Source organism: Lichenostomus cassidix, chromosome 13, assembly GCF_008360975.1.
Source record: "Lichenostomus cassidix isolate B80296 chromosome 13, HeHo_3.0, whole genome shotgun sequence".
Lineage (NCBI taxonomy): Eukaryota > Metazoa > Chordata > Aves > Passeriformes > Meliphagidae > Lichenostomus > Lichenostomus cassidix.
The window spans coordinates 16,781,952-16,805,998 of NC_139494.1; the positions used below are offsets into that span (position 1 = coordinate 16,781,952).

The 24,047-nt window shown below is 43.4% G+C and overlaps 1 protein-coding gene across 1 annotated transcript in view; it reads right to left on the bottom strand.

Moving 5' to 3' along the window:
* The window catches only part of UBTD2 (ubiquitin domain containing 2), a 44,777-nt gene that overhangs the window by 16,197 nt on the left and 4,533 nt on the right, over nucleotides 1-24,047 (bottom strand). The window contains exon 2 of the mRNA XM_085074014.1: nucleotides 5,458-5,694. Coding sequence (XP_084930140.1) covers nucleotides 5,458-5,694 — 237 coding nt within the window. The remainder of the gene's footprint in view (nucleotides 1-5,457; nucleotides 5,695-24,047) is intronic.

Sequence of the window (24,047 nt, forward strand, 5' to 3'; positions counted from 1 at the left end):
AGAAGAAAAACCAAAATAAAAGCACTCTGCTAATGGACACAGTGCCAGCAGCAGCTTGGCTGCTTCCTCACAAGACACCAGCAATTTTGGGTTTTAATCCCTGCCTTTTGGGTTTGGGTTTTTGTTTTTTTTTTTTAACTGAAGTAAAAACAAACCAGAAAAACCTTCCCTTGAACTAATAACTGCTGTCTCCTGAGCGGAGTTGAGTCAGAAAATAAAACCCCAAAAGCAATGGGAACTAGGAGGCTCAGCTGTAAATTTTATGATCTTCACTGCAGATTTTAGACTTTCTTTAAGTTCCATGGTCTGCACTCTCCTCTCAGGACTACTGCTGATCATGTTGACAGCTATGGTTTGATAGTCAGACCTCCCAAAGCTTTCATAACTCTGCTGAAATCTAAAATCAGACAGCCACAGCCACCAAAATATTCTTCACTCCCCTTTGAAAGAGGCATCAGAGAAACCTGAATGAATATTTGGTGTCCTAACAGGAAAACACATTGTCCAGCAATGTTTCACGTGTGTGTAGAGAATGTAATCCATAAAAAATACAATTTTCAGTGGTAATTAAAAAACCTCTGAGGAAGCAATTCCAACAGAATTCCCAGCAATGGATACAGCAGTTTGCAGGGACGAGGGAAAAAAAACCACAATATCCTTGTGGCTTTCAGGGCAGCAGTTCCCAGGAGATTCAATTGAAATGCTGAAGCAAAATTCACTGTACAGAGTCCATCAGAAATTCATCAATACAAGGATGTCCCATATTGCCACCCCACAAAAAGCACTGCAAAATGACAAAAGTTCCACCTCTGGAGCTGATTCATTTACAGGAGCCATCCATGAAAAAACCCAGTGTTAAAAACCCACTCTGTCATCTGCTGGCAGATATTTCTGAATTTCTAGGCAAATTTAAATCCTAATGCTTGGCTTGCTGGGCTGGGAGCACAGGCTGCCAGCTCAGCCTGCCATCAGCGTAAAATAAAATAAATGGACTCAATAAATGGAGCTTTTCATCAACATAAATAAAAATGGAGTTTTCAACACAGCAGAGGGTAACTTTTCATATTGACTGCAAGTGGTGAGTGTTAAAAACACCCAGAAGTTAAAGCTGAGGGTGGAGAGGCTTTATGGGTAAAGGTAACATGGATTTTATTCCCTATTAAAGGTAACCTGGACTTTATTATTTATTCATGAAATCAAATTATTATTATTAAAGGTAACCTGGATTTTATTCCCTATTAAAGGTAACCTGGATTTTATTATTTATTCATGAAATCCAATTATTATTATTAAAGGAAACCTGGATTTTATTCCCTATTAAAGGTAACCTGGATTTTACTACTTATTCATTAAATTAAGTTGTTGTTATTATTTAACTTCCCCCTATAGAAATGGAGTTTTTCTGACACCTACAATTTCTATTTTAGCAACGAAGCAAAACAATGCAAGGGCTGGAAATATGCAATTGTTGAGATATTAAATTCCAATATCCTGAGAACTCTGCTGCAGCAGGTGAAGTGTCAATCCTGAAATTTATTGCCTACAAGTGATAAATGTTAAAAACACCCAGAGCACAAAGCTGAGGGTGGAGTGGCTTTAAGAATAAAGGTAACATGGATTTTATTCCCTAATAAAGGTAACCTGGATTTTATTATTTATTCAATAAATTAAATTATTATTATTTAACTTCCCCCATAAAAATGGAGATTTCTGACATCTACAATCTCTATTTTAGCAACGAAGCAAAACAATGCAAATATTCTGCAAATAATCACTGAGATATCAAACCCAAATATCCTGAGAACTGCAGCAGGTGAAGTTTCCATCCTAAAATTTATTGCCTATGAGTGATAAATGTTAAAAACACCCAGAGCACAAAGCTGATGGTGGAGAGGTAAAGGTAACCTGGATTTTATTCCCTATTAAAGATAATTATTTTATTACCTGGATTTCATTATTTATTCATTAAGTTACTATTATTATTTAACTTCCCCCTACAGAAATTGAGTTTTTCTGAAATCTACAATCTCTATTTTAGCAATGAAGCAAAACAATGCAAATATTCTGCAGATAATCACAGAGATATCAAACCCCAATATCCTGAAATTTCAAAACTCCACTTAACCCCAGCCAGCCTGCTAATCGTGAATTAATATTAATAATTTATAATCGTTATAATCGTTATATTATTAATAATCGTTAATTAATACTAATGACCTGCAGGCCAAGTTCAGCTCAACACTAAGCTTTGCTACAACAACTCCTAATAAAACACTCCACACTCCAACATTTCCTGTCTGATAGCTGAGAAGTACAGCAAACCCTTCTTCATTAAATTGAAATGGCCTCATTAATAAAATAAGGAGGATGTGCTGCTTTAAGACAGGAGGAGAGGGGAGAGAGGAAAAAAAAAAAAAAAGTATAAATTGGTGATAACGTTATTTTCTATTTTTAAATCCATCCCACAGAGTCACCCAAGATAGCTGAGAAGTGCTAAGCCCATCCCACGAGCTTATTTATTTATTTAATACTCCTGCCAGGCTATTTTTAACAGCAGAAAGCCAGCAAAAGGCATCCATTAGAAAAATTACACTGGGGAGAGTTTTCCCTCAATGGGGTTAGAGTGACAGAGCTGAGAAAAATCACAAAAAATAGATTTATTTTTTTATTTCCCCTCCCTTTCCTGTAGGATTCCGGAATCAAAAAGGGATTTTATTTTTGCAGCATCAGCTAAGCTTGAGTCTTAAAATCTGCAAAATCTCTGCCAGTCAGTCCTTACTCACTCCCCAGCTCCCTCTTCTCACTCCTCCACTGCCTGCAAAGTTTCATTTTCTGGGGAATTCGTGGTTTGGACGTGGCATTGTCACCCTGCAGGGACAGGGGAATGGGGATGTGGGGTTTGGGTTGGGTTTTTTATTCTGAAGCCTCAGTTGTACACACAGGAAAGAAATGAAAGGAAACATCACAATCTGTGGTTTTGCAGCGTTTTGCAGGAATGCTTTGGGAGGGGAAAAAATTAGTGAAAAATATTTCATTTTTTAATAGATTTAAAGGAATTTATGTATTAAATGTTGGGTTTTCTCATGAAATTTTTTTTTTTTTTGGAGAGAGATAAAAAAAATGTCCTTTGATTCCCATCACAAATAAAGGGCACTGAGTGTCACATCCAGGAATTCCAGGAATTCCTTGGACACCTCCAGGAATTTGGACTTTTCCAGGGTATTTCCAAAGCCTGAGCATCTTTTCCATGGAGAAATTCCTGCTGCTGTCCAACCTGAGCCTCAACTTTCATCCAAACTTTCTACAGCAGAGAGAGTTTGGTCAGGTAAAGACCTCCAGCCCAAAAAATGGGTATAAAAGATGAATTTCACAAGTGCCAGCAGTTCCCTGCCATGCACCAAAGTGTCACCAGCAGGAAGTTGAATAAAAAGGAAATATTGCATTTTTGTGGGGATAAAAATCCCCCAGGAAACTCGTCATCCTGGATAAAAATTCTGAATTTCTCTCTGTTTGGAATTCAGCTCCATGCCAGGCCAGGCTTGGCCAACAGAGCTTCTTCTCCAGCTTTGATTTCTGAGTTATTTCTGAGATATTCTGAATATTCTGCATGTGAACATTTCAGCTGAATGCTCAGCCCAGCACTGCCAAAACAGCTCATTAATGGGGTCTCATCAAATTCATTAGATAAAGAATGTTCCTCTTGCTGCTCCTGCTTCCAATTTTCATTTATTAAGAGAATTATGTTTCTGCTCTTCTGTTTTATGTTAAAAAGCAGACTCAGATCCTCACTGAGAAGAAAATTCCCACACTAAATATATTTTTAAATAATTAAAAAACACTAAAAAATACTATTTTTTAAGCTACAGTTTGATGTGGGAAAGACGCCAGCAAAAGGTATTTTATTATACTTTCCCCATATATAAATTGAGTTTTCCTGACACCTAGAATTTCTAGTTTAGCAATGAAGCAAAACAAAGCAAGGTCTGCAAATCTCTGAGATAATTATTTCCATTTATCTGAATGGTGATTTTAAATTTATCACTAACTTTTCACCAGTCTCCTCTCACTGTATTTCTATTAGGAAAACAGGGAAATGATGAATTTCAGAGTTGTGGAATGAGGGAGAATATAGCTTGAAAAAAATAAAATCCACCCAGCAGAATTCAGAGCAACAGAGCAAAGGGGAAAGTACCCAAAAGAAGTGCCTGCAGTTTATCTCACACAGGATCTAACAGCCCCAAATTCTGGGGAAATTTTTTTCAGAGTCTTCAGAAGAGAAAAGTTTTAAAAATCCCCCAACAGTTCCAGTGCCAAAAAAACCCATAAAATCAGGAGGGGAAAAAACAATCTACTTCCTTACAAAGAGAAGCTGGGAAAAAAAAAAAAAAAAGTTATGAAAATTGTGCCTGGGAGCATTCAGGTGTTGAGAGAGATTACAGAAAGTCCCAAATGCTGCCTGGAAAAAATCAGAGTTTAACTGAGTATTCCCCATGGACCAAACCATCCCTTCCAACTGCACACACAGTGGGACACACAAATGGCAGCCTGGTGGTGACTTCCTTTTCCATAGTAGTTTAAATAATTAAAATATTTATAATTAAATATTTATAATTAAAATATTTATAATTAAATATTTATAATTAAAATATTTATAATTAAAATATTTATGATTAAAATATTTATGATTAAAATATTTATGATTAAAATAGAAAATATTATAACAAATAATTAAAATATTAGTGTTGCTGTCTGATCAGAAACACTTCAGGGTTTGGTTTCTCTTCCTTACAGACCCCCAGAAGTTGGAATTTTTATCCTGAATAGCCCATGAATGTGCTAGAAAACTTTTACTAGTGCTTAAGTTCTCATCCTACACTAACATCTGCTTGGAAATAGTTTTATATTTGTTGTGGTTCTACATTAGGAAAATATAATTTCAAAAAAAAATGCATGAAAACGTGTGCAACTCTGTGTGTACATACATAGGAAGATATATATTCAGAACTAGAAATCCCATTTAGGTTTATAAACTTTTTTTTTTAAACTTTTCTGGACTTGCTGTTCTCAAATTGAACTTCCTTGTTTCATGCCACGCCTGAGACCAAGAGCCAGTTACCTGCTTTGTGTCACAAAGGTAATCTTTGTACAAAATCTTGAAGGGGAAGTAATTATCTGGCACTGTGTGCCTGAAGAGTCTTACCTGTTGATTTTGGTTTGAAGGAAAGAAAACATTAGGAACTGGGATGTCAATAACTGACTTGTGAAAAAAGTCAGTGACGACTTGTAAAAAAAGCAGATTTTTTTTGGGGTTCTTTATCCATTTTCCTTGCAAACTCCCAACAGGAAGCCAGCCACCCATAAAACACCATCCACACTGACATTTCAAACCATTCTATCCGCGTTTTAACTGATCCCAAGGCAGGAAAATCACATTTCACCCTCCTGAGCTGCACCTACCGTGAGGCAGCGTTATGTTTGCACCGTCGATGATGGCCTGGGCCAGCTCGTGGTCGTTGCTCTCGAAGGCGTGGGCAGCGGCCTTGAGGGCATCCCAGATCTCCTTGCGGCCCTCGAAAGCCGGGGCTGTGTCCCAAAACTCATCCCTCTTACTCCTCAGCTGCCCGTCCGTCATGGGGTAATCGCTCTTCCATTTGGGCTTCTCCTTCTTCAGGGGTTGGTTGCGACCCAGAGCCACTGGGGGGATAAAGGGGAAAGGGGATTAATCCAAATTAATCCATAAAATTAGCCTGTTTAGAGCCAAAGTTGACTCCTTTCGTCCTTTTTGTTCATCACTGTGGTAACACAGACTCTTTCCTGTGGCTAGCACAGGTCTTTCCCATGAGAACTTTCTCCTGTGTTTTATAAACAAAGATAAAGTTTGGATGTTATTAAAAACAGTGTCTCGAGATTTGGACAGTTCAGGCCTGGCCAGTGAGGCCTAGGGGGAGGTTTCTGACTGACCAATCTGGGTGACCTCTGAAAAGTCTATATAAGCTGAAATCAAAATAATAAAGTCCTCTTTTCTTGCCACACTGAGAACCCGGGTCCTTTTCTCTGCTAGCGGCTCAACAGCGACACTTTCCCATGGGAATTTGCTCTTCTTCTTCCTGTGTTTTTTAGAAATAAAGTTTGGATGTTAAGGAAATGCTCTCTGAAAAGATAGGTGGTTCAAGCCTGGCCAGTCAGCCTAGGGGGAGGTTTTGAATTGACCCAATCTGGACAATCTTTGAAAGTCGATATAAGTTTTAGAATTAAATAATAAAATCAGATTTCTGCCACATTTGATCCAGCCTGGTTCTTTCACTCCGCTAGCAGTTCAACAGTGACACATCACCTCCCTTCTCCTAGGTGGTTTTGACCTCTCAGGAGAATTGAGGTGACACCTCCTGCTGGATGATTCCCCCTGGAAATCCAGGAATCCATCAAGGTTTAAAAGGCATTTCCCTCCTTCACCATGAACACACACAGCCGTTTTTTGCACTCTAACTACAGCAATTTTTGTGTAATAGCTGCTTTAAGGTAATCACAGAGGTGTAAAGCTGATAGATTCAAACTCCCTGCTCGCTTCCCCATCAGGGCTTGGTGCTGCAGCAAGAGGTTCCAAGTTCACACAGCCTTAAAGGACACCAAAATCCACCCTTATGCACTCTGACCTAGGAATTATCAACTTTGATAGCTCAGGATGACAGACACATTGATGAGCCTGAGGTGTAAGTCATGGAAAAGAGGATTTTGAAAAGATTTCCTGATGGTGAGGTGACACTGCCAGCTGTGGGAAGGAATGAGCTTTTCTACAGGTTAAAAAATGTGGGAGAATGGTTTGGGTTGGAAGGGAACTTAAAATCACCCAGTGCCATGGGCAGGGACATCTTGCACTATCCTAGGGTGTTCTGAGCTCTGTCCAGCCTGGCCTTGGACACTTCCAGGTTTGGAGCCACACTGACAAAAATTTCTTCCCAATATCCAATCTAACCCTACTCTGTGTCAATTTGAAGCCATTCCCTGTGTCCTGTCACTCCATCCCTTGCAAAAAGTCTCTCTCCATCTCTCCTGCAGCTCCTTCAGGCACTGAAGGTCACACTGAGGTCACCCCAAAGCTTCTCCTCTCCAGGCTGAACAATCCCAGCTCTCCCAGCCTTTCCTCCCAGCAGAGCTGCTCCATCCCACCCATCCTGGTGCCTCCTCTGGAGCATCCATTAGCACAGAAACCAAGTCAGACCCTAATTCAAAGCAGCAAATGACAATCCCACATCCCCCAACTCCAGCTGCTCTTCCATATCCCACACACAACCCACCAGCAACAAACCTCTGAATCCTTCCAAGTGACCACAAACATCCACTGCTTTTTGTTTCCCTGGCATTGCTTCCATTTGCTTCCCAAAGGCGTGCTGACCACTGCACGGATTTGAGAGCAGCACAGCCCACTGTTTACAAAACACCAAGTTTCCTGGCAGAGCCTGGCCATTCCCAGTCCAAGGTTCAGCCTGGGAGATGCTGCTGGGGCAGCTGCAAACAATGGGGAAGGAGGCAGCCCTGCGTGCATGAAACACTGGATAGTCTGGAATTGCAAAAACATATGTGGGCAAACACTCCAGCAAGGAATTGTTTCCTTATTAAGGCTGAGCAGCCCGAGCATGAAATTTCCAGACAGACAGAACAGGACACTGCAAGAAATTTGGGTCAGTGGGCATCTTTTTATTTTTTTTTTTCCCATTGCACTTTAGCTCACATCTGTTTGCATGTACACTCAATGAATGCTAATTTCTCCCACAGGGCTCTCTCCTCGTCCCCAAACGTGAATTATGGAAGCAGGTTAAAGGCATTTCCTAGAGCCCTGCCCAGCCCTGAAAATCCAACAGCCCAATCCTCTCCCTGCTTCCCACTTTGCCCAAGCCAGCACCCAGATTTATTGCTCCTCACTACACAAGATCCTCACTGTCCCCAAGAACTCCTCCCTGGAGATCTGATCCTTCCTACACAGACAGCAATGATAAACCTGGTGATAAATTCTTTATTTTTTTCAAGCTGGAAGGATGGGTGGTGGAAGAAAGTGACTCCACAAATGGCTCAAGAGCCAAATCCACTCTAACAAGTCATCCATCCCAGTACTAAGCCTTTAAACACAGCTTGGCTTCAGCACAAGCCACTATTTAAAAAGGTCTTTAGCGTGTTTATCATTTATTAGAAGTGCTTCCAGGATCCCCAAAAAGCTTCATGCTTTCCCTGAAGAAATATTCATCTATTTAGCTGTGGATAGAAGGTAGAAGGGATTCAAGAAACTTACGACACGTAACAAAAATAATGTGTCAAATTGCCCAAATATTCCTCTTTCCACCCCACATTTCAGTCACTAAAGCCAAACATCAACACGTGAATTTCTACAACCAAACTCTTGGACCACATCAAAGCACTTTCCCTTTTGCTGTTAATAACACTGATAAAGCAACAAACATCAACAGTCTGAACCACTTGAAAGTATTTACAGTGTCAGTTCTCTGTTCCTCACTTTGGAAGGGAATTAGAGCTCCAAAGGAAACACTGACTTCATTTAAGACCAAACATGTCAGAGGCACCAGCAGCTTGCAAGATCCAGGAGAGAAAGCAACATCCCCATGAATTTTTCATCTTACATCACTTCAACATGAGTAAGGAATTATTAATACCCTGCTCGAAAGCAGGAATTGTTTTCGAAATGCCAAGAAGGAATGTTCTCTCCCAAGCAATTCTGAAAGTCACCATCTCAGCAGAGGGCAATGGTTGCTATTTTTGGCAAGGGATTTATTCAGAAGGGGATATGGAAATCGTTGCCAGTTTACTTTTTCAAAAGTCAAATAGCAGCAGTGACACTCTGAAATAAGTTAGGTTGTTCTTGTTCCAACAGCTCAGGTGGGCAGGTGGTGCAAGGAGGGTAAGAAAGTCACAGGATTTAGGTTGGAAAAGACCATCAAATCCAAGCTGTGCCAATCCCCACCTTGTCCCCAGCCCAGAGCACTCAGTGCCACCTCCAGGTGACACCTGCAGGGATGAGGACTGCAAACCTCCCTGGGCAGCTCCTCCAGTGTCTGCTTGAAAAGCTGCTGATGGATCAAAGGTTGCACTGGAGATCTTGCAGGTTTTTCCCAATCCTAATGATTCTGTTGAGCAGCTCAAAGTGACCCCAAACCCATGGGCTGTTCCTGTCCAGCTGTAGGATTTAGCAGCATAACCTGGTTTTCCTTCACAGGCAGAGTGAAATCCTCTGCAGCTACTCCTGCCTGCCCCACTGAACTCCTGGCAAACTACAAAGTCGCATTTTTTAAAGGCAAAATGTATTTCTGCAATCCTCGCAGACTGCTTTATAACCTGAATTGTAAATTTATTTCCCTTCCCGTCAAAGCAATGAATCTGTAAGCTTATCCATGCTCCTTCTGACTGAGCTTATGCAGATAAACCCAGATATTTAAATCAGTTTCTCAGCAGAATGTCAGGCAATGTCTGTGTGGAAGTTCTTTGGAACAGCTGGTGTGTTTGCTGTGCCTCTGTCACTGTGGATGTCACCGAGGATGTCACAGCACTGGCACCTCTTCCAAAGGGGACCAGATGAGCAGGAGCAGCTGCTGCCACAAGGTGCTTATATTAAAAGCCAATATCCAGCAACACAATCCATAATTCCTAATTTCTACACGCCTGAACTACAGCCCTCCATAATCAAATAGGGAATATTTCAGCCTCAAGGGGTTTTCTGTCAAATCAAACACCACCAAGCTGAGCAGTGGGATAGCTCAGAGCTCTGGAGAAGGGCAGGATCTCTGTTCCAGGTGTGATCAGGGCTTTTTTCCTCTCCAGTTTCTCACCGGCCAGGTAACCCAGAATGAGACCCCACAAGATCTGCACCCCTGGAACAGCCCTGAAGCAGCTGAGCTCAAATCTGAAACATTTATGTCATCAGCCTTTCCCTCCCACCCCATCCCTTCCAACATCTTTCACCTATTTCTAAAAATACAAGTCAGGACGAAAATTTTGCTGTTCAATCCCTGCAAGTGCTCCACAGTGAATTTCTCCCTCTCCCTTGCAAACACAAGCATATGTTGCTTGCAGCATTAGTCTTTTCCAGCTTTTGTAAAAGGCAGGGGAAACTGGGCCAGTTTGGTGGTGGAAAAGTTTCCAGGCCCACCAAACCCACCCAGGGCACGGAAAACCCAGAAGGGAAATCTCCAGGAGACACCTGGATTGGAGATGCTCCACTTCAGGATCTCCATGGATTCAGCAGCAGCTGCATCTGGAGTTACAACAATAGAAGCTGGCTGTGCTTCCAAATCCCTGCAGATTGGTGGGAAGATGGACACACAACCAGAAATACTGGGGAGGGACACTCTGTTAGGAGAACATGAGTTAAGAGCAGATCCAGGCAAATATTCAAAGATCAAAATGCTGTATTAAGAGCATCTGGCAAGGGCTAATATTGTTTTCTTTTCTCCTCTGTTTTGATTAAGAAAATATCCAAGAGGTGAAGACAACTGGTGCAGTGGTGAGCAATAAAAAAGATTTGGGGTGAGGAAAGGAGCAGGAATGGCCAAGAGAAGGATAAAAGATCCCAAACCTCTGGATGGGAATGCCATGTTCAGACACTGCTGCCAGTGGGAAAGATGGGATTTGAGGGTTGTCCATGGGAAAAGGACAGAAATGAGAAGCTGTCATGAAAACAACACAGCCCAGGATTGCAGAGACTGAGGAGAAAACACAGCTGGAAAAACCTTGGGAATGACTTGAAGCCAACCAGGAGAAGCTAAGGAAATGTTTTACAAATTGAACCAATGATCAAAACTATTTTCTTCAGCAGATCGCCTCCCTGCTGAGGATCAGCTGCTAACAAAGTATTTTTCTGTGACAAATGAGATGCAAATGAGAGTTTACTACACATAAAGTTTCTTTCAGTCATAATCCCAAGGGCTCCTCTCCCCACAATCACTGAGCAGCTCTCCACTTAATCAAATGAGTCCCATTTGAAATCCATTTTGCTCCAATTTCCTCATAAGGTACCTTGTAATTCGGTATCAGGGATCACACAGTTCATCCTGAACGTTTCCTTTGCAGTGTAATCCTGGCAGCAGCTGAATTACAGCAGTGCTTGGAAGAGCCAGGACAAAGGGGAGGTGCAGAAAATCTGGGAAAACTGGGAGGGAGAAAGGGGAAATTCATTGCATCTAAGCAGTAAACAATTTGAATGACATTAAGCAGCACCAGGCTTGCACAATTTAAATGACATTAAGTGGCACAGGCGTACCCAACAACATGAAAATTGCAGATTTTTTTCTGTTTGTTGCTGATTTTCAGCAATTTTAGTCTTAATGTGGCTACATTTTTCCAAGGCAAGAACAGGATTTTGGAAGTGAAGTGGCACTGGACAGGAGTAAACACTTAGAAATGAAATATTAGGACAATGAGGCTTTCCCAACAAGGAAATGAATTACCATTTCTAGGGAGCCTGGGTGAGCTTTCCAAATTCTGCGTGTAGATAAATAAAGATAGACAGACATAAAGATAACGCTTGAAACTAAATTAAGTTTCATGGTTTTTTTATGAGACAGCACAGGGCAAAATGAACACTGCTTTCCTGGTAGAAATTCAAGTTATACAATGAAATAGTTGTGTGCTAAAACACCAGGCCACAAACTCAAAGCAGTGTTATCAAAGTGTAGGCAAAGGTACTAATTTTGAGCCAAGCAACAAACTGTGAAGCTTTTCAGAGCAGCAAAGCCAGCAGAGACACATGTGCACACAAGGAATAAACCCACCAGCCAGCCCCTGGGGCTATTTCCCTTTTCTTCCACCTGCAAGGGGGCAAAGAAAAGAAGAAAATAAACAAAAAATCATCAGATGGAGAGGGGAAGAACCAGCAGGGACATCAGGCTGAGCAGCACCACTTAAAGGCAGTTGGGCCAGACGTGCCATGTGCTGTGCTCAATGATAAATGCTAAATGCTAAATGATAAATGAGGTCCCTCTGGGGCCAGGGGGACAATCCATCACCAGTGCCACCCCAGTGCTGCCAGCCCTGCACGAGGGACAGCACCAAGCACAGGGAATCCTTCCCTGCTTCTCAATTCTTACCCAAAAATTGCACACAAGAGGCTGCAGGGAGTGAAATGTGAGTTTCTCTGGTAATTCCAGGCAGCTCTGGCTAAATCCCCTGTGCACAATTTATCCCTTCCTCTGAGTGCACATTAAATCTTCCCCCAGTCAGTGCAGAGGATTCACAGCATGGGAGATAAAACATGAGAGGATGAGGGTGTATGAACGAGCTGGACAAAGGGAAAAATTGACTCTAATTACCAGCTATCCCACTGCATTTTCCATTTCTCCCATCGTTTTCTGCAGGAACTGCAGAAGAAATCAAAAGAGTTTGGTGTTTCTGAGCAGCTCATCACTCAGCACTCCTCAGAGAAGCCAGAGGTGTTGCAGCAAGAAATAAAAGTTTCAGTTTTGGCAATCTGCTCCCTCGGTGGGATTCCAGAGCCAAAGATCCCACCTCATCCCAGCACAGGTAGGATCTGTTCAGATTCCCACAGCCCTGGGATATCTGCAGAAATACAGGATTGAGGTTGGAAAAGAGCTCCAAGGCCAAGCTGTGCCCAAGGAACTGAACTTGCTCAGTGCACTTGGCTGATGAGAGGTTCATTCCCAGCCAGGAATTCCTCCCTGGGAGGGTGGGGAGGATCTGGAATAGAATTCCCAGAGAAGCTGTGCTGCCCCTGGATCCCTGGAAGTGTCCAAGGCCAGGCTGGACACACCTTGGAGCACATTGAATGGAGACTTGAATTTCTACCAGGAAAGCGGTGTTCATTTTACCCTGTGCTGTCTCATAAAAAATGTAAAACTTAATTTAGTTTCAAGCATTATCTTTATCTCTGTCTATCTTTATTTATCTACACACAGAATTTGGAAAGCTCACCCAGACTCCCTAGAAATGGTAATTCATTTCCTTGTTGGGAAAGCCTAATTGTCCTAATATTAATTAGGACACACACTTGGAGCAGCCTGGGGTAGTGGAAGGTGTCCCTGCCCATGGCAGGGGTGGGCTAAGAGGATCTTTAGGTCTCTTCTAACCCAAACCATTCTCTGTTTTTAAGATTCTAATTTCCAAAAGCTCTGTGGGAACTAAGTGCTGCCTGCCCACCCAGGTTCCTGCTGGAAGCACAAGCAGAGGAATTCTCAATCATCTCCATTAATCTCATGATACAACAGCTCCTCTGGACAGGGAAAAATGTCTCAGGGAGGGAACACCTCTGAAGAATCTCCACATCCTCAGTGCCTCGGTGAAGGGGCGAGCAGGGATGAGGACAAACCCCTGCCAGGCAGGGCACAGGGCAGGCAATGCCCATCTGTCTGTGTTCTATCCCAGCACAGCAACCCTGCAGCCCCAAATGCTGCTTCCCCAGGCAGCAGGAACAAGAGCAGAGCTGTAAAACACCCCTCAGTGTCAGCTCCAGCCTCCCAGGCAAGCTCACCGCGCTGCAATAGCTCCGGGGGACAGACATTATCAGCACGATTAGCTGTCAGCACTGTTTACACTGGAATTTCGACTGCTCCCATCTCTGGGGCAGATGAATGCTTTCAGCCGGATGCAGCTCAGGATGAAGATTTCCCCATTCCCAACTCACAGTGTGTGAGCAGCAAGACCTTTAATCTGCACCATCTCCAGTGCACAACCGGGCTAGCTTCTTAAAAAGCTATGACAAGAGCCATTTAGGAAGCTGTCAGCAGCATGACAAATATTCTGTTTGAGACAGGCTGCACCAAGTACACGTCCCTTGTGACTTCTGCAGCGTGGAGCTCAAGCTAAAACTCAATTGCAGGCAGGGTTTGGCAGCAGGGCAGCCTCACCTGCAAAATAAGTGCAGCACAGAGCATGGCAGAGCTGGGGGAATGCAGTGGGAAGCTGCACAGGGCTTATCTAAAGGAAATAAAAAACCACCCCAGTGCTTTCTGTACCTCAGCATGGGGAAGAATGCAACTCAGCAGCTTCAGTTTTGAAGCACTAAAAGCCTTTTGTGTCTTGCTGTCCACTCAGTGAACAGGGAAACTTTAGACACATCAGATAAAGGTGTGGAGGGTGAGTTCCTGGCTGGCCAGCCTGTGCTGGTGCCCTGGTGTGATGTGGGCACTGCCAGGCTCATGGACCAGGAATCATCCAGTTCCAGCTGCAAATGAACAGTTCAGCCTCACTAATTCCCTCCCTCCTTGATCAAGTTCTCCCTCTGACCTCTGCAGAACAAGCAGCTGCTGGAAAAATAGGATTTAAAGTTTACTGGGGGCTGATGTCACAGAATCATTGCCCTCCAAGATCACCAAGTCCAGCCTGTCCCCAGTCCCCACCCTGTCACCAGCCCAGAGCACTGAGTGCCACCTCCAGGAATTCCCTGGACACCTCCAAGGAATAAAAAGCAGCAGCAAAAATCTCCCAATCCCAAGAGCTTCCCCACACACTGCCAGCTGAGCTCTGTGTGCTCTGAGTGAGGCCAAAGCCAGGTTTGGCTCAGCAGGGCTTAAAACAAACCTGGTTTTATGCTGGCCTAAGCCATGGGAGCTGTGTGGCCAGTGCTGGCCTCTGTCACACAGCCACAGCCCCTCCACACGAGGCCACCAGCAGCTCTGAGCTGGGTGAGTGACACAGGGCCAGCTGTTGCACATCTGGGCTGTGTTTAACACACCACGAGTGCATCCAACATCAGCAAAATTTTCAGGGGGGAAAAAAAATATAATCAAAGGCAGCCTTATCTTTCACCCTGCCAGAATGACAGCAAATATTAGGCTGATAATTTTCTTGAAACTGTTGATGAGGTGTGACCATGCTGGAGGGCAGCCAGGACACCCTCCTCAGCAGGCCTTTGTGCAGAGTGTACAAACACAGGGCTGAACCTGCTGGAGACCTCCTGGGTGATGCCACCAGGGAATTTACTTTGTGACAAGGAAACCCAGACTTCAGAAAGTCGTTGGCCAGTTTGGGTTGGAAGAGATCTTAAAGATCATCTCATTCCACCCCCTGCCATGGCAGGGACACTTTCCACTGTCCCAAGTTGCTCCAAGCCTGGTCCAGCCTGGCTTTGGACACTGCCAGGGATCCAGGGGCAGCCACAGCTTCTCTGGGCACCCTGTGCCAGGGCCTGCCCACCTTCACTGGGAGAAATTCCTTCCCAAAATCCCACCTAAACCCACTGTCAGTTTGAATCCATTCCCCCTTGTCCTGACATTCCAACCCCTTGTGAAAAGTCCCTCTCATCCTCCTCAGGTTTTTCCCTGAAGTAAAACCGCTTAAGAGGAGCTCAGAATCCAGCAGAATTTTCACATCCCATCTCAGCACAGGCTTAGCTGCATTAAACCCTCCCAGCAGCACCTGAAATTGGGTAATTCAAGGTATAATGGCACAGATGGTCAACTTTATGTTCCCAGAACTACCTGGGTGAACATGCCATGGCACTTCTGCCAGCACAGCACTACCAATTCCAGCAGGGAACAAACAAAAAAAAATCCCTCCAAGTTGGTGACTGTTTTTACAATGACCAATGATTAAATTAGCTTAGTTAAGGGATCTAGCACCACGTCTTGAATTTATTCCAGTGGCACAGTTATTGGCAGGGATGAAGTTTCACATGAGCCAATTAACTAAATGCACTATTACTGTATCTCAGCTGCTTAAGCTCATCAGTTAATTAAGAGCTCAGTGTAAGCTGAAAATAGGAATCTTACCTGACACACATACCAAACATACATTATCTTAATGATTTAATTTTACACTCCCATATTATGTTCCTCGGGTGCCTGAGGAAAACTGAAAGGCAACTGCTTGGTGTAAAGAAAAGTGAAAGTGAAAGTCACACAAACAAGCACAGATTTAATCTGAGAATTCAGAATATTTCTTAAGAGAATTCAGAGTATTTCTCTGAGTGATACTTGCTGCTTTATCATTTTACAAGGTAGTTTTTCATGGTAAAATGAACATTTCACACTTAATTTTGAAACTAAACTCCTCTCTGTTCTCCAGGACAGTTTTCCCCCAGGAAACTCCAGCACCCACATCTGGATAAAGCTCAGCAGCTGGAAGGTGAAACACATCTGACCAACCTCTTGGCCATAAGGAATTCCTACCCTTCAAGTGCACATTTTGTTAAGAAATCCATATTTATCCCACAGTTAGAGACAAGTAGCAACAGATAAGGACAGCAGTGGATTGCTCAGATAATTAGAAAGCAATCTAAGCTAAAATGAAAAATGTGCAAACCTTTGTTGCAACTTGTATAAATATCTGGATGACTGTTTCCAGGGGGAAAAAAACCTCAAAACAACCCAATCCTGTAAATGGGAGAAGTGAACAAAACAGCCTTAAAACTCCATCCTTTCAAGGCCTTTTTATCCCCCTGTGGATGTACTCAGGGGAATAAATAGCCCTGTTGGATTCTCTGCTCAAGGATTCTTGATGTAATCAGAGAACGGTTTGGGTTGGAAGGGACCTTGAAGGACACCCAGTGCCACCCCCAGCTGTGAGCAAGGACACTGCCACTGTCCCAGGCTGCTCCAAACCCTGTCCAACCCGGCCTTGGACATTCCAGGGACACCACAGCTTCTCTGGGCACCAGTGAATCCAACCCTAAGCGTTTAAAATTGCCCAAATTACCAACATAATCAAAGCTTCCTCCTCTGAGAAACGCCAAGCGCAGACATCACCTTCTGCTGTGAAGCTCCTGCTGCTGTTCCCCACGAGATGGAAGGACCTTGGAGCAGGCAGTGAACTGCCCTCTTCATTCCAATTGCCGAAATGAAGCCAGATTAAAGCAGCCAGAGCCTTTCCACCTTTAGCAAATTAATCTGCTCTCTTTCAGAAGTCCCTGAGCACATCAGGCTTTAGCTCTATTAATGGCCTGAGCGATGCTGGCTCAGGGTTTCCAGCAGACACAGCAGCACAGCCCTCAAGTGGCTTCCTCTCAAAGGCAGGGAGCACAGAATTTGGATTGAAAACGCTTTGAGTTCTCCTCAATTCGGGGCAAGCTCAAAACTGGCAGCACAGTGATTGTGTTGGCAATGCTCTCAGTTGTGATGTGTCCAGTAAAGGAGGTCTTGGTCATGGGCTATGCTTGTCTTTCCTAAAAAGGTTTTCAGCATAAAGCTCCAGGAGTTTATTGCTCCAGTGTTATCCACTCCCAAGCAAGAGCAGAGCTCTTTGTCAGGATTTTCCTCTTTTTCACGAATTTTCCTACTTTCCCCATTATTTAAGAGGAAAGTGATGTAAGGGCAGATTAAATAAGTGGGTGAAGATGCTGGACTTGAAAGTGTGTGCAAGGAAAATTGTGAGCTCAAGCAGAACTCTCCACTATCAGACAGAGCCTCTTCTCACCCCTGCTCCCCTTTCTTCAAGGGAAAATAGCTGCAAACTGAAGGATGAGAAGTTTGACTGGTAATGAGGAGAAATGTATTATTAACAAGAGATTCTTATTTCAGCCACCTGAAAACAAGAGTTTACCTCTCCCATGGTTTTTTCAGAGCAGGTGTGATTATTTTATTTGGGTAAAAGAACTCCTGGAAGCATTGGGGAAATAAAACTCCAAACCTGCTGATTACTGACTGCAGCAGTTCAAAGAATTCCTAAGAATGGCTGGATGGAAGTCCATGGCAAATTCACTAATTGCTGTGCCCTAATGAGCAAACCATGGGCAGGAAGTGCTGATTCCACAGCTCTGAACAAAGGCAGCTCAAAGCCCAGCAGAACTGAGGCCACATTGCAGACCTGGGTGAAAGCTAAGGATGAGCAGGAGAAAAATGCACTAAAAAATGTTCCCATCTGAGCAGTTCTTCCATTCACAGGGGGCTGCTATTCAGCATCAAAACTGCCTTTAACACAGAGTTATTTCTGCTGAAATATCTGCATGTTTTGTGAGCAAAAAGGTTCCTTATCAACCTTCAACATAAACAGGTAAAAAGTTGGAAAGTTTCATAAAAGAAGAAAAGGCACAGATCCCTAAATGTGAATGGCATGGCAAGAGTTCCCTCAGCTGGAAAAAAATCCCCTGATTAATTTATAATAATGAAATGAGACATGTGAAAGAAGGAAGGGTGAAGGCAGTGAGCAGAGAGAAATGCACTTCATCAATGGAAGATGAATTCAGCCTGGAAATTTAGCAGGCAGAGCAATCAGATAGCGACAGAATCCTTGAGTAGGCAAACCTGGAAAGAGTTTCAAGGCAAGATTAGATCAGTTGGTAGAATTTCTAAGACAGAATATTCTGTTTGACACAGCGCTGAAGGAGGAAATACAGAAACCTTTGCTGTCTCAGACTTTGCAGAACTTTGTTTTAAACCGAATTGTCACTACTCAATAAAATAGATTTTTAATAGATTTTTGATTATCAGCTAACAGTGCCCTGAGCTGCCAAGAGGTGTTAAAGCAGGACACTGGCAGGAAGCAAAAAGCTTCCTCCCCCACCCCAAATATCTACAATATTTTCCTACCTAATGTGAGCTCAATGCAAATGATTAACTCCTGGTAATAAGTTTCCCACCACAATAAGATAAAATGCTAATGTGGTTCCTTTCCCAGTCCTGCAGCACAACAATCATCAGGAAAAAAAACATCATCAGAGGAAGAAAGAATTGCAGTTGAATTCCTAAGATAAAACACCTTCTTTGGGACGGATAAAGCAGAAAAAATTAATTCATTAATTAAAAAATTAATTCAAAACCTGTTGATTTCCCAGAGCAGTATTGTGAGGAAGCTGTGGTAAGCATCGATTTAAATAAGTTTACTTAAAAATTCTTGAGGAGAAGTTGCTCCCTGAGAACTGATGGTGGCTGATCCTGGGATGGATGAAGGCTGGGAATGAGGAGTGATCATAGTCCACACATTCCTGTCGAGTTAAAGATGAAAAAGAGATATTTGGGCTCCTTGTTTAAGGGGGTGATTGTGTTTTCCCCACTGCTGGACAGCAACTCTCAAAAAAACAGCAGATTATTTCATTTTTCAAGCTGCCTAAAAAGTCAGAGTGACAATTTAATCAAAAGCCATGACTTCTCCTCCTCAACTTCAACCACATTACTACACCACCAATATTTAGGAATGAGGTGCACAACAGACAAGTCATTCTGCTAGAAAAGGCACAGAATTTCCCAGGGAGACAAAGCACAACCCTCAAGAGTCACCTCTAACAACAGCTGAGAATAACCTGTTCTGTTTTCTAAAAGTTTGTGTCATTTAGGAGGAAAAGATACCTCAAATACAGCTCAAGTGTTTTTTTGAGGTTTACACGAAAATAATCCTTGTCTACACTGGTGGAAAAAGTCTCTATTACGAGGCAGAGCTCAAGAACTAAAAGCTTATTTATAAGGCAAGGATTTTTATCCTGGTTCTGCCTTGTAACACCAAACCAGAACAGCCACCCTGCTTGTTCTGACAATGCTGCTGCTCCTGCTGGATTCCCAGACGCCAGACTGAACTCATGTATTCCCTGCTCTGTTCTGCAGGAGCTTCAGATAAAGCCCAAACCCCGTGCCTGTATGTAGTATTTGGGAGCTATTTTAGTGCTGTATGATCAGCAGAGCAGCTGGAGAGCCCTGGATGCACACAGGGAATGGGATTGGTTGGGATGTTGCTGGAATATCCATGTGGGGTTATCCAGTCTGGGAGTGACTGGAAGTGTGGGACTTCCATCAAGCAACAATCATGTGGTTTGCTGTCGAAATTCAGGCTTTTTTTTTGGCACCAGGACTACTTTTAGATCTGGATAAACACCCAGTGGAGATCTACGGATGTGAAAAACACACAAACGAGCGAGAGAACTTTATCTCAAATGAGCATTTAAACCCATCTCAGAATAATACCCAATATTGATCAGCACTTTACAGAAGGTATTTTTGTTCTAGAAGCACTTGTATTTATAGCAAGCCATGTGCTTTTAACGAACTTCTGTGGGCACAGAGCAAAAAAAAAGAAAAAAAAATTACAGAAAAAAAGAAAAATCAGTCTGTTACGTGTTTCACTGAGCCAAGTCATCAACATGCAACTCACGAGTGAAATCCAACTCTTGAAAATAAAAATAAAGTTTAAATAGCTCCGTGACAGCTTTCCTCTTCTTCAGCCCTCCAAGAGCTCCCTCTCAGCTGGGACCTGTGATTTCCCACCTATTTAATGATGTTTGCTAATTTTTTTGCTCACTGCAGGCACTGGAAGGATGGAAATGCCCAGGGAGAGGGAGATTAGCTCCCCCTCAGCCATGGGAGCATTGGAATTGTATCCCAGAGCAAATCTGGGAACAGCAGAGCATGCTGCTCCTCGGAAGTGGGAAGCACTGGAGTGCTGAGCCTCAGCTGAACGTATGTTTGACTCCTGCTGCCACCAAATATATCCTTGGGAACACAGCCAGCCGGGGAAACTGTGCATCCAACCTTGGGAGAAACGGCGTGGATTCCAAACTGTGCCACGCTCTGCTTCCCAAAAACACCTCCCAGCTCCTCACTGCCTGTGGCTTCTCTCCCTGGGCTGTGGGAACAAGCTGGGAGCAGCCAGAGCTCTGCTGGGTAGGAATGGGATCTGTACCTGCACCAAAAAATATCTAAAATAGTCAAAGATTTTGGGAAGGGACTCACTCGGGAAGGGACTTCCCACTGGGAAGGGACAGGGATGCAGTGCAATGGCTTGCAGAGGGTCAGGAGCATTTGAAAGCAAAATATTCTGCATGAAAGACACTATTTTGACACAGCCAGCATCCCCAGGCACCAGAGATGGAAAAAGCACATCCAAACCCACTCAGAAGGCACGAAGCCACCCAGCATGTGTGACACAGGCGACGCTTGGTGACAGCTTTTCCAGGAAGCACTATGTGCACTCAGAGCATGGCAATGAGCAATTTTTCCCTGAAATCCTTTCCCTTTTCTCCAGCCAGCCATTATCCTGTGCCTGCTGATGCTCTGCTGCAGGCTCAGGTGCTCCCACAGCAGCGTGGGGCCAAAAAGCAATTGGTGGAGAGGAGCAAATGGCATTTGGCAGCTGCAGGTAGCCTCTGCTATTCGGTAGGTACTTTTTTTACAAAGAGACTGTATTTACCCACACAGACAAGGAATCACAGGAGATGAGAGTTCTGTGGCAGGGAAATAAAGCAACAAAGTAAATGCCACGGAGAGATTCTTCAGCTGAATCCAGAGTGCCCTTCATCCCAGCATGGGAGCAGCAGTGGAGCTCCACCAGTGAATTTTAAAAATAGCAAGGTAACAAGCTTGCAATCCCAAAGTGCTGTGCTCTGCTTCCGATGCCATTGCAGGCCCTGGGAGTGCTCTCCAAGAGCACACAGCTCCTCTGGGAAAAGGTGAAAAATGCCTCCCTGCATAAGCTGTTGTCTGAACTGAGGGAATTATTTATAGTTGCTACATTTATTATACATTATTATAAACTGGAAGCTGTTATCAGCTATGAAATGTTTATCATTTCAAGGGGTGAAAAGTAATTTATTTATGGGGAAGTGTTGGTAATGTTAGGCTGAATATATCTATGTTTTAAGAGTAAACTTGCCCTATTAAACATGGGCAAAGAGACCATGCAATGCCCAGCTCTGTGTGATCCATTTTCCCATTTTAGCCTCTAATCTTTTCCCCCTGGGCACTACCTGTTCTTGCTGAAAACTACTGAAGCATTTTTCACTGCCATTTGTGAAGTGCTTCTGCTTTCATGTTTGGAGAATGTGGGGGGAAAAAAAAAACCCCACATGACAGATCATGCAGAAACTCCCCAAATCCCCTCCCTTCCTCATCTGCAGCACAAGGATGGCTTTATGCACACATATAGAGAGAGACAGACACACATAAAATCCTCCAGCACATCTGAGATTGCACAGAAGCGAAAAAAATCAGTGCTTCAGAGCTGTGCCCATCTCCTCCCACAACTGGCTTTCAAGCAGGGCTTTGAATTTTTCCTTTTTAAATCCTGTTCACCGAGGAGAGGGGGAGAGATGGGAAGGGAAAAGGACACTGAGAGAAGGCTGAAGGGAGGAGCTGGTAAAACCGAGCTAATCCACCAACCCAGCAGCATTTCTGCTTTGGGAAGGACAATTTCCAAATGTTTTACGCGAGGCCTGAGAGGTCAACTGGATGTGGAACAGCTCCTGCAAATTGATAGCATCCAATAATTGCTCCTGCATTTATTACCTGCAGAACCTGCAGTGCCCTTGCAGTTCCCAGGGCTGGGAAGTCTCAGGATGAGACATTTTAAATATTTTAAGGTAGCCTAAGAAACTTCAGCCTCATTCAGTTGGTAAGACAGTTTTTCATTTAGCCCTAAGGTGGGCAGCAGAACAAAACCACTTTATGCTGTTTGCTCTGCCCCATCTTTTATCCACCTCTCATTTGCATTAATCTGAGTGTGCCAGGTCAGCAATAAGTGCAAAATTCAGGTTCCAGCTGAACCTTCAATAAACCACAAGGGATATTTTTTTCCTGCCCACAGGTCAAAGAGTGCAGGATGAGCTGACATCCTGTGCTAGAGGTGTTTTCCACAGGCAGTGCCATGAGCATTCCCTGCAAGATGCTGTGGATCCATCCCTCTCCTCCTGATATTGATAACTCTGTGAAACACTGAATTACACTGGAAACACAATCCCCACGTCAGGGGAAACTTGTTTTCTTGAAAACCAAGAAAACAAACCCCAAAAAAAAAAAAAAAGCCAACAAAACCTACACTTCATTTGCTTCCTAAGCAGTGGAACATTTCTGTTTTTTCAACTCTAAATTGCCAGACAACACAGAGGCAGCAGATGAAACTCCAACTGAAGACCTCAGAGTGCAAGAGAAGTGTTTTATCCAGCAGCCAGGAACCAGAGTAGTGACTCCAGCTTTTTATTCCTCCACCTCCTCCCCAGAACAGGTCACTCCAAGCCTTTCCCTCCTGATTTTGGGTGACTGAACCTCAGCACTCCCACTGTGAGCCTTGCAAAAGAAGGAAGAGTCCTACAGAGCTGCCAGTAAACCCCACAAACCACTTATTTTTCCACATATTTATATTCTTTTCTAGAGGTAACCAGAGCAACTAAGGCCAACTTGACCCTTCTTTGCACCTGCAAGAAGACTTGGGAATTGGCAACTTAACTGCAAGGCAAATCTGTATTTCAGGCTTCAACTGTATTATAATTTGTGACTCATAAATTATATTATTCAACATCCACACGAAAAATAATAGCTATCATATTACTCGCTACAATGAGAGCGGATGGCTGCTTTGTAGAGTTGATTCAAACTGGCAACTAATAATATTTTCCATTTATCAAAAAAACCTCCAAAGCACAATGCCTGTTCAATTGATTGTGTTTAACATTCAGCGAAGGAGGATGTTGTCGTTTTCAACACTGCAATCCCAAACAGAGAAATTAAAATAAATCACTCCATCTAGAAGCCAAACAAACAATTACATGGAGGAACCAGCCAGAAAGGAAACCAAACAGCTTCCTTTGCCAGCCCTTATTAACAGCAAAAATAACACCTTATTTCAGTTTCTGAGAGCTACTTGTTATCACCTGGAAAACAAAACCCAGTCTAGTAGTTCACAAATGAGAAGTGTCACAGCATCGAAGTGACATGCCAGGAGATGAATGCTTGGGACTGAATTGTCAGGGGCTCTCAGCAGCAGATTCCCACATCCTAATAATCTCCAGGAAGTGCCCAGGAAACTGAGCCATTAAAAGCTCCTTTTATTCCAAAGCCCTGATAAAACCCACATATAACTTTTGTGGAAATCATGGACTCATTTAGGTTGGAAAAGACATTTAGGATGACTGTTAACCCAGCACTGCCACCTCTAAACCACGTCCCCAAATACTGCATCTCCACACCCTTTAAATACATCCAGGGATGGAGCAGGAAGGATTGAGAGCAAATTTCAGCTTTTTTGATTATCTCATTAAAAAAACCCAACACCACCAAAACAAACCACACAAAACACCCCCACAGCAGGAGCTAACAGCAAAAGCCAGCTCTGATTTTGAATATTTTTGCCAAAACCCATCCAGCCCTGTATTCCAGGAACTACCTGAAGTCCAGAGG